This window comes from Gymnogyps californianus, chromosome 2 (genome assembly GCF_018139145.2).
Source record: "Gymnogyps californianus isolate 813 chromosome 2, ASM1813914v2, whole genome shotgun sequence".
NCBI lineage: Eukaryota > Metazoa > Chordata > Aves > Accipitriformes > Cathartidae > Gymnogyps > Gymnogyps californianus.
This window is the reverse complement of record NC_059472.1, coordinates 122,398,585-122,409,799: the sequence shown is the minus strand read 5'-3', so window position 1 is coordinate 122,409,799 and position 11,215 is coordinate 122,398,585. Positions and strand designations below refer to the sequence as shown.

Sequence of the window (11,215 nt, the reverse complement as noted above, 5' to 3'; positions counted from 1 at the left end):
CCTACAACACTACCATTTAAAGCAGCTCCTCTACTGCATCATTAAGTTTGAACTGCTGTTACCAAAAGACAGGATCCCAACTGTGAGAATGGCAGTACCGCATTGTCATTTCAGAAAAGTAGAGCAGGACTGAGCCTGTTGTAAAAATCAGTCAATGCCTTTTAGAAAACACTTGATAGTTGCAAATATCTAGTCACATTTGCTCTTTGTTCATGAGCCAATTAAAAAAAAAATCCTTCACTTGAAATGCCAGTTGGTCAGCTCATTAAAAAAGCCTCACTGACAACACTAGAAAAGGGGCAAATGTCTAACTTTTAGTTTATATTGAACATATTATTGGCCTATTTAAACAAGAATGAGAAAGAACACGGTATTAAAAAAAAACCAACCAAACAAAAAAACCCCCACCAAACAAAAAACATAGCCTTTTAAGAGCCAGATTCAGCAAAACTGAACGTCAAAATTTTCTGGAAGTTTTCCTAAGTCTTATTCTAAGAGAGTATGTAAAATGGAGTCCTTTAGGAGCAACAGTATATCAAAGTTCTCATCTTAAGCCATACACACACCTTACAATACTCTGCTTTCAAACCCAGTGACAAAGTCACAGCTGTTGACTAATGCAAGGATTGAGGAAAAATAGTTACATTCTCTACAAATTGTTAAACAGAGCTTTCCACTAAAAGAACAACTTTAATAGAAAGGCTTCCACTTTGCTTACAAAGAAACATACTATTTTCTTCCTCTGACAAATAAAATAAAACCAGAGACAATAGCAAGGACTAATTAGAATATTAGTCAGCTAAGGCTCAGTGTAGTCCCCATCGATATTAGTGAAATTGAACTGCAAATCTTGACAGGACCTCTGAAGAGCCATGTCTGTGTATCAAAGGGAATGCCTGGAGCTCAGACAACAAACCCCAAGCTATTTAATTGCAAAAATACAGCCCTACATAAAAGCCACAAAATGAGTTGTTGGTGTAAACAGTGAAAAAAACATGTTTTTTTTTTATTTTGCCTGTGCTTAGTATCATACTTCTAAAGGCAGGCAGTCTCCTGCCATCTCAGAGTAGAATGAAGGTCAGCACGACCATTCAAAAGGCATGACTGCAAAACCTAAGCAGCTTTCAGTTTTCTTCACATTCTTCTTATAACTGCAGGTTTCACAAAATATTTGAGGAAGTTGCAAGACTCCCAAATAGCATTTCATTATGAAAACTCCTAGAAGAGAAGTCACTTAAAAAAACCAAACAACCAACGTTTCCATTTGCTGGTCTCTGCACCAGGCTGGAAGTCCTCCCAGCACAGGCAGGTGGGCCCAGACGGCCTGCAGGTGGCTGCACCGGGGCGAGGGCACGAAGCTCTCCCAGACCTCGGCCAGGCCTTGCCTCCAGCTACTCCTCCTAGCTGGCTGAGGGTTAAGCTCTGGCACAACGGTTACTGCAGCCAACACGATTTCCACCGGGGTAATTAAACATTTGAAACAAACGGATCAAAGGTATGTGAGCCCCAAGGAGGCACAGCATCGAAGAGTAAGCTCATACCACGAAACACAAGCAGGCTCCAGGGCTGAGAGGCGGGTGACCAGCACTTAACGCCAGCCCAAGGCCCCCTCAGGGGAGAGAAGTGAACCCCTAGGGCTCCCTGGGGACGGCTGGCGCCGCTGCTACCTGCTGCCAGGCACGCACACCCCGCCGCGAGCGGCGCCACAGGCCTCCGCCGAGAGGCAAGGGACGTTGGAGCCGTTACAACCGTTAGAGCGGCCCGTCGCGCGCTCAGGGGCTCAGGCTCGGGCACGCCCCCACCCCGCAGACTACGACTCCCGGCAGGTTCCGCTCCACGCCGCGCAGCTCGGGCGCCCCCGCGCAAAGCACGGCGGGAGCGGTGCCGCCCCGCCGGCTCGCACGCGCTGCAGTGCCCTGGCACGGCGGCGGGGGCCGCCAGGGGTGATCGCCGCTCCTGGGGCCGCCCACGTGACTCACACACCTCGCTCCAATTGGAGCAAGCCGCCGCCAGTCACCGCTGCCCCTTTTTTTTATCCCCCCCCAATGGCTAGCAGTGAGCGCCACGCGCTGCCTCGCCTTCACCCTCGCCGCTCCGATTGGCTGCCTGGGCTCGCCCCGCCCCTTTTAAATACCTGTCGCTCTGTGACAGGTCGTCACGGAGTTCCTGTTAGAAGGGCTACCGCGGGGATTGGTCCCTCCCCCCCCCGCCGTCCTCGCCTTCTCCTCGGAGCCCCGCCCCTCCCCTCGTAGCTCCTCCCGCGCTGGAGGGCGGCAATGTCAAACCGCGCGCTCGGGAGGACCCGATCCACCAGCCCTCGCGCCCGCCCGCCCCCTCCCGCCTGGGTCCTCGCGCGCGCGCGCGCGCGCGCGCGAGGCGGCCGCAGCCCCCTGGCGCCGGCCGCGCGCCTCTAGCTCCCCCGCTCTGCCCTCGGCCTGCGCGCGCGCGCGCGCGCGCGGCCGCCGGCCCCTCCCCCCGCCTCGAGCCCAGCCCTCGGCTTCTCGGCTCCTCCCCCTCTCCGTCACTGGCCCCGCCCCCTGGCTCGCGCGCCGCACCGGCCCCCTCCGCCCCGCCCGCCCGCCCCGCGCCGCACTGGGATGGTGACGGCGGCGGCGGGAGGCAGAGCCCGGCTGAGCGAGGCGGCGGCGGCGGCGGCGGGGAGTCAGTGAGGACCGCTGAGGGAGCGGGCGGGCTCCGCCCCTCCCCTGCCGAGCCTCCCTCCCCCTGCCCTTCCTCCCGCGCCTTCCCCCACCCCTCCTCCCCGCACGCGCCAGGCGGAGAGGCTGCGAGGGAGCCCCGGGTACAACATGGCGGAGCACTCGGCCCCCGATAACAAGCACAAACCCGCCGCCAACTCCGTGGCGCTGCTCAACAGCCGCGCCGGGGCGGGCGGCGGCGGCGCGGCGGCGGCGGCGGCCGGCGGCCCCCCGGCGGGCGGAGGCGGCCTGTCGGGGGGCCTGTCGCAGCCGGCGGGCTGGCAGTCGCTCCTCTCCTTCACCATCCTCTTCCTGGCCTGGCTGGCCGGCTTCAGCTCCCGGCTCTTCGCCGTCATTCGCTTCGAGAGCATCATCCACGAGTTCGACCCCTGGTGAGTCCCCGCCGCTGCCGGACGGGACGGGGAGGCGGGAAAGCCGCCCCCTCACGGGGCGCGCCTCGGGCGGGCGCCGCGCCGTGAGCCCCGGCGGTACGGGGGGTGAGGGGGGGCGCCCCGCAGGCTTCCCCCGCCGCGACCGCGGGGACGGCGGGAGGCCCCCGCCGCCTGCCCCCCGCTCCGCCACTTCGCGAACTTGCGCCCTGCCTGTTCCCGCGGCCACCGGGCGGAGGGAGCCGAGAGCCGCGGCCGCCCTGGGAGGGAGGGAGGGAGGAAAGGGAGGAGGGAGGGAGGCGGTGCGGACGGGACACGCTGTGGCAGGTCGGAGGGAGCCCGAGGGGTCGCGGTGCGCGGCGACAGGCGTGAGGGGCCGCCGCGGGGCAGGGGCCGGCGGGCGGGGGAAGGGGAGCGAGCGGCGGTGCCGCGCACTTCGGTGTCCCCGCAGGGCGGGAGGGAGCGCGGCGGCGGCGACCTCGGGGACGGGGAGGCGGCTGTTCCCCCGGATCCGGCGGAGCTGTGCGGGCTGGACGCGGTGGAGTTGCGGCAGGACTCTCCGCCGCGCTGCCAAAGGGCACGGGGAAAGTTGTGGCGCCGGCAGGGAGGCGGGATGCCAGGCGGGAATCGGGGGGCTCCGGCGACCGCCGTCGTGGTGAAACAGTTGTACCAAACGTGACCGACGCCCGGGTTCGGGTCCTTCTGTCGCGGCGTTGGTCTCCAGATGTGCGGTGCGGCTTCTCGGAGTGGTCTTTCCTAGAGCCCTTGTCGGCCGGGGAGGGAGGAGGGTGAGGAATGCACTGCAGGAAGTAATCTTCATAAAAGTGACTTGAGGGATTACAGTGAAATGGGTGACATTGATTTACTGCCAGGTGTTTCAAAGCTGCGTTTCTGAGCCCAAGGACTTTTGCTGTTTCCCACGCATCTTGATTTTTCTAAAGATTGCTTTGCCTCCTGTAGAAGCTGTCTGTTCTTTTCCCTGTTGGAGAGGACTGAAACCATTTTATGTATAAGATCAAGAAATGCTGCACTCCTTCCTTGCAGCAAGGCAAAGTGAAAGATGACGGGACTTGTGTGGCAGTTTTTTTTAATGCAAAAACGTGATAATGAATTTTTATATTAGTGGCTACTTCATCCTAGGAATCCATGGGTTTTTTTAGAACTTTAAGTAGGGTAAGCAGCAGGTGACTTTAGAATAATGAATTCTCTGTTTTTAATTTAAAATTTTATGTCTTGGGTCTTACTGTTACTCACATGAAGGAATGAGATGCTTCATTTTGAAATGCATGGTAGATACTCTATGTTAATCTAAAATTGTTACTGAAATTGTACTTATCTGCAAAGCATGCACTCGACTTTGATAGTTTCAAAAGCACAACTTCCTCTTTTCTGGTTGGTTTTTCCCCCCTCGCTTCCCCCCCCCCCCCAGTGTAATCCATTCACAAATCATGGCTCAGAATAGTAGATAGAGAACAAGGAATTGCTTTGTTTTTAAATGCTGTCTGAAGTAATACACACATTGTGATGTGAAAGCCAAATATCTCAAAATATCTTCAAAACGTCAAGTAATTGCCCGTAATTTAAGTGTTTTTCTGCAAACACAAATGAATGGAAGGAATGCAAACTTTCAATTAATAAAGTTAACAACGGGGGGAGGATAGTTAAACACATCTGCGATGAGACTTTGAACATGGGGTTGTATCCTATGGAGTAGTTCTCAGGCTCTTCTAATCTAAATTTAAGCAAAAAGACTTTCTATCGTGGAGGAAACTTTTTTTTAAGCATACAGCCTACATTTTTGTACAACTTTATCTGATTTTTATAATGAAGGCTCATCCTTGTTGGATGAATGGAAATTTTACAGTGTTGAGTTGCATAATTTTTGTTATTAAGCCTTGAAGGACATTAAAAAAGGTGCTACGGGAGTTAAGTTTATAGTCATGATATGGTTGTAAAGATAAACTTCTGATTTAAGCAGTGTGTAAGTTGATGCAAAATCATCTTTCTGAGTATACGAACAGAAGGCATTGGTGCTTATGCTGCTGTATGTACCTTTGCTAATTAGAGAATAGGTGAAGTTGACAAAACTCATTGATTTTAATGCAGGTCTGTGAGAAGCAGTTGAAATGTCAAGAATCATGCCAGTGTCATGTTGCTGCATGCCAGAAATGGTAGAGGCAAATGCACTTAAATTAATTAGTAGGAAAGAGAACCTAAAATGTTTGAGGAAGAACAAAGGGCTTTCTCTATTGCAGCAGCAATATTGGTGGAAAGAGTAAAAAATGATGTTGCTTGTAAATACTGTTGAGTAGCTAGGTAGGAATGGTTTTTCACAGTTGTAAGGGTCTTACAGGTCTGAATCTAATGTGGGAAAGGAGCTTATGAAAAAAGATTAGTAGTGCTCTATTTTTATGGTTTTTTTAACCACTTCTTTAGCAGCTAGTCTAGGTAAACTGGATTTTCTTAGGTTTTTTTTTTCCGGACAATGGCCATAGTCTTTGCTGGTGGAACAGTTCCATAGTTTTCTCCATTCCTTTGGCTTTTTCTGTCAAGCTTGCATAGGATATCTTGCAATGTGTTGAAAAGTTACCTATTCTCTAGTATTCGTTTTGTGATTAAGAGAGGAAGCTGAGGTATATTTGATAAAATGAGGAGCATTAGACAGGTTAGTTATTCTTTTGAATGGAAAAATATTGTTGCCTCTAAGGTGTAGAAAGCTTTCTCATTTACTTAGGAATCCAGTTTTCTGGTATGGACATAAGAAATGTAGGAGATCTGGGGTGGGAAGAAAGGGAGATGTGCCTTGGGTTTTCTACATATTAATTGAATTAAATACCACTTTTTTCTAACATCCCTTTCAAGCTGCATTTCTGACAGTTAAGTTTGGTTTTGATTCGGGGGGAGGAGATTTGCTTGTTTTGTAAAATTAGCCTCTGAGACTTACTCCAGTTGGCATTTCTTCCAGAAATGACCTAAATGTAGTACAATAGGCCAAGGCAGTAGAGAGAGGACAATTTTTGCTTTTGGTCTCCATTATAATACAACACCTGTGTGAGGAAAAAACGAACTGGTATTTTGAGGTCACCATGCCGTCACTTACAAACTTGTAACCTGTTTGTCATTACTAGGATTACTGTTTTTTCCTGCACTGAATACCTCTTTCGTATAGTATTGCCACTTTATTTTGATTTATTTCTCATGTCTTGTTTACTTTCCATACTTGAGCTGGTCCAGAGACTTTGAAAAATGTGTGTACTTTTTGGCAGCTCCTAGGTCAGGTGAGCCAATACGTGAAGTCAGTCAGCATTGACTTTAAGCTGTGCTATTGACAGGCCTCCAGCATTTAACTTCAGGATTTCATTATCAGGTCAAGAACTTGAAACATGGACAGTGATGATACATTGGGACGGACAGGTTTCATGTCTGAAATTTGGTTCATCTGTTGGCTGGTTTGGCAGCTGGGTGGACCAAGAGCATAATTTCTGTGCTACGTACACGCAAGTGCACAGTGAAAGCTTTTCATGAAAGTGCAACAGCGTGTTTAACTCAGTTGTCAAGCGAGGTCATTCTTTCTGTCAGATGTTGCCTTAAATGCCAGCATGGCTGCTGAACCAAGGCAACCAAAATTATGTAATACTTGAACAGGGACTACTTTCTGTGCACTGGTTTGTCTAAAGTACAGCTCCGGCATGCCCGTATGCCATTTCATTTGGCTGCTCATATCATATATATACATAATAATCTATGTGTGTGTGTATATATGTGTATACGTATAGGTTAGATATATCTAGCAAGACCGTTCCATCCTGATACTGCTACTAACTAAAATGGTAACAACCTTTGGTACATCAGTAGTCTTCAGGGAGTACTGTCAAAATAGAAACATTCATTCTGTTTGCACAGTTCTTACCATTAAGTCATACATGTGAGAACTATATCTGAATCATTAATCATATCCCATGATATTAGATCAAACTTTTTTCTTTCCCTGAGAATTTTAACAGCTTGCTAAACACCAGATTAACACCAGTTACCTTAGGAGTGAAAGCTGACTTAAGCTTGAATGCAGAAGCTTGTGTGTCTGAGCATGAGACCCTCTCCGTACCAGTTTGCACGTGCAGGATGGAGCACCAGTGTCATCTTTGTCAGTTACATTTGCCTACCTCCTACTGCCAGGAATGTTGTCTCCTACTGTCCTGCCAGTTCCTGGTGCTGAACAGCACTACCACAATCTCATATACATCTTTGCCTCTTCCAAACCAACATCATTGATCACTCAAACCACTAGCTTTTTAACGGTCATCAGGGTGATCGTTGTTTATCATACCTCACTGAGGTAACAGGATTGTGCTAGTGGGAAGTATGGTTTATATATATGATAGCAATCCACTTTCTCGTCACTGACACCATCATCTGCCGTTAGTGGACTTTGGTGAATGGGGATGAACCGGTGAATATAAACATAAGGTTGGTGTCATTGCTTGCATTTCAGAGGCAGACGGGTTAAAGGAAGTTAGGATTTTATCTTGGGCACAGCCGAAAAGACAGGTTTTGCTAGGCTCAAATCATGTTTGCTAGATGGATTCTTCAGCTGTTATGAACTTTTTTCATTAATGAAAACTTAAATTAACACCTATAAATATGATATGAAAGCTTCATTAAAATACAAAGTATGACTCAAGTGAACATTAGAAGTGGTGTATGGAATTGATCGAACACTGGAGGTTGTGTAAATGTATTGATTTTGTTGGGAGAGAGTAAGGTTCTGGGTTTATGTTGTAGTTAGCTGATCCGATGGTTGCCTTTTGGAGTAGGAGTTCTCCTCTGTCTCCCGCTGTGCAGTACTGCTTTTTTCTTTGTGCTTGCTCTAAAGCAGTCATGGTGAGTTGATTCAATGAGGTAAATTGTCAAAATACTGTAACATTTTAGTTCCCTGAGCCTGCCCGCTATCAGTTTTTATATTGCAGTTTAGTTTCTTATTTTTGAGGAAGAATATGAATGTTGGGAGGGAATGTAAATAGCAACTGATTTTGGAGGGTAAACTGGGATTGAGTGATAGGGTGGAGACATGTATACATATAAAAACAGAGCATGTTAAGACACTGGAGCAACAGGAGTGACAAAAGAAGGGGGATGTAGCAGTGAATGAGAGTACCTTAAGCTGGTGTTCATAAGGGGAAAAAAAATTTGTGTAAAGAGGATGATAGTGTTGATAATCTCAATTAACAATGCTCAGTCTGTACGCTATGGTCAGATGTGGCCCACCCGGATAATTCATTTGGCCATTGCTTACCTGCTAGTGACTCTTCTTGCTGGGCAAACAGACAGCAGATTGCACAGTAAATGTGTTCTTCTTGAGGAGTGGCAGCCACTGTCATCTCCAAACCGCTATCTTTCTGTAGGCTTTCATCCCGTCACATAATCTTGTTGAAGGTGAGTACATGAATGTGGATCTGTTTAGGAAACATTTCCCACCCACTTTAGGATTCTTTTCCCAAACACTTCCTTTTGTTTATAGTCTTCAACAACTTCCAGACCTTGCGAAAGCATTTGATTCCAATCCACTTTGGATGTAATCACTTTGGATTGATTTTGAGATGTTGCAAATGTCGTGAAGTTCATATTAAAAACTTGCTACAGTATCTTCATTCACAAGCTTTTTGATTCTATGAAATGAGAAGTACTCTATTTCTATTTTATAGGAATATATTTTAAAAGATTATGTACTTACTGTTAAAGAACAGTTGGATTAAGTATTTTGTGACTTTTTTCTAAATGTAAGATACAGACATACTACATTCGAATGATGAAAGTTGTTTATACTCTAGTAATGCTAAAAATTTTAGCAGGATTTCAGGTAGCCAAGTAGCTCAAACTCACTTCTGCCATTTTATTATAGTAGGAAAAATATTCTAGCGTAGTCTCCAAATCTGATTTAGCGGGGCCTGTGTGTTCATGAAGAGCGAGTTTAAAGATTTCTGTGTTCTTGGAGAATAGCCTGCCAGATATCTTCCCCTTCCCCCCTTTTTAATGAGGGAGATCCAGATCAGGCATCTTTTTTCATCACTTCTATTGCAACATGACATGTGTTGAGAAACTCTGTTAGCACAGGTCAGTCTCTGGCTTTTGGGGCTTTCTGAATTATAGGATAATAAGTCCTGTATGTCCAGGGACTTGACAGCCTTTTCTTGTTTAGGTACTTGGAGGGTGCTCTTTTGAAGCTAAGTAAACTTTTCTAGAAGGTTGATACAGCGTTAACAGTCAAGAAGATGTGCAGTTGACTGTACTGAACTTCTCTACTGCTTAGGAAATTGCAGAAATAGGTAAATATTAGAAATCTAATGGAAGGAGGACAATCTGGAAAAAGAACATTGGACAGAGTTGAAGGCATAACGGAGACTATGCTTTGTGACTGGGGAGACCTCAGGCTAGATTTGATCAGTTAGACTGATGCAGCTGAAAAACAGTTCACCATGTGGCCTCATAAAATAACATTCATGTAAGAATCAAACCTCTGCTCCATCTCTACTATTGTTTTCTACCATGTTTACTTAGCAGGTAGTGTTTCTTTCCTCACTTACACAACTTTTAATTGGGGTGAAAACCTCATCAGACTTCATGTGGGTGCAGTAATGGGGTTATGTGTGAGAGGGGAGGAGGGGCAGTGTTCATAAAACACGTGCAGAGTACGGTTGAGTACAGAGACTATCCCTACAGTCTTCTTGTGGAAAACATAGGAGGTGAGACAGAATGCTTCAAAGTGTTGACCCTTTTATTGATTTGCGGATAGCAGAATGAAACTTGAAAAGGAAAATGTATCGGAATGTTTTATCTAGGCTGGGTCAAACTGAACCAGCAAGTTCAGCTTTTAATGCCATGATTTTTTTTTTTAAACGGTCGTCAGCAAGTACTCAGAAAAACTTGACTAGCTAGAGCAAATGCTATGATGAAAATCCTTGAATAGACTTTTCTTGGCAGATATCCTATTATTTGAGCAGCTTAATATGTTCTGTTTTTTAAACAGAAATTTGATTTGCTTACATAGGGTTAGGGTGGTTTATAAAGGTTACCTTTTGCTTCCTATCATAATTCTCTCTCTAATAGTCTCTGGTTTTGGCAGCCGGTAATCCTAATATTCATGTTTTTAAATCTGTCTCATTTTGAACTGGTGGGGGAAGGGGAGAATAAAAATTTTGGACAGTAAAGCTAGCAGGAAAATTCAAAACCCTATAGGTACTGATAGTTTTTTAAATGGGTTGGGGGTAGTCTGGGTTTAGGGAGAAGTCTTTCCTGTTCCACAAGGATCTCTCCTGATTCAGTCAGGTTATTTCCCATTTAATGTCTATCTGTGCATGTGCTTCAGAGTTTCCTCCTCAATTTTTGAAAATTCCATTCTTGCAAGCCCTTTGAGGTACATTTGTACTGACATTTAGGGCTAATCCTGAGGGCTTCTTTCTACTTAGCAGAGCCATTAAAGCTGCTGCTTTTGGAGCCTGTGGAGCCTACGCCCTGTAGCAGGGCATGTGCAGGTGTTTTTATTATTATTAACTCCTTTAGCAAAACTTGTTCTAACCATCAGTCTTACCACTTGGTTGGAGAACAAAGTGAACTTAGGACAAGTATTAGGGCAAGTATTGCTATAGTCTTTCTGTGCTTCACATCTGCAGTAAATTTTGTAGTATGTTCAACGGATAGACTTCATTTCCGCCCCTGTAGCTGAGCAGAGCTTGTGATCTTTATCTGAGCTGTTGCTGGGAATCAAGCTGAGGTATTTTTAATGTGGGTGGGTGGTAGGTCTGGGCTTGAGAGGTACCATGAAATTGACCCTAATGCTGCACCACACCTTACATAAGTTGAAGCAGCCTGAGGAATGAATTTAAGGACATAGATACAAACAAAATAGATCGGCTTCTGTATTTCTCAATTTACTGCTGCTTTCCCAGGGTAAAAGCTCCTTTGGCATATGGAGAATTAAATGCTTCCTATGCTTCAAAAGTTCTTGCTATTAAGTGAGGCAATATCCCTGCGCTTTACAAAAAGAAATGGTCTATTTTAAACAAGGAATAACTGAGTGTTTGTACATGAGTGCTTCTAAGAGCAGGAAACAGTATTTAAAATGTCTGTCTGCTA

The 11,215-nt window shown here is 46.6% G+C and overlaps 1 protein-coding gene across 1 annotated transcript in view; it reads left to right on the top strand.

The window, feature by feature from the left end:
• The first annotated feature begins 2,695 nt into the window (after positions 1-2,695).
• Positions 2,696-11,215, top strand: part of STT3B (STT3 oligosaccharyltransferase complex catalytic subunit B) — a 54,629-nt gene continuing 46,109 nt past the window's right edge. The window contains exon 1 of the mRNA XM_050891578.1: positions 2,696-3,088. Within this exon, the coding sequence (XP_050747535.1) occupies positions 2,808-3,088 (281 nt within the window). The 5' untranslated portion in view covers positions 2,696-2,807. The remainder of the gene's footprint in view (positions 3,089-11,215) is intronic.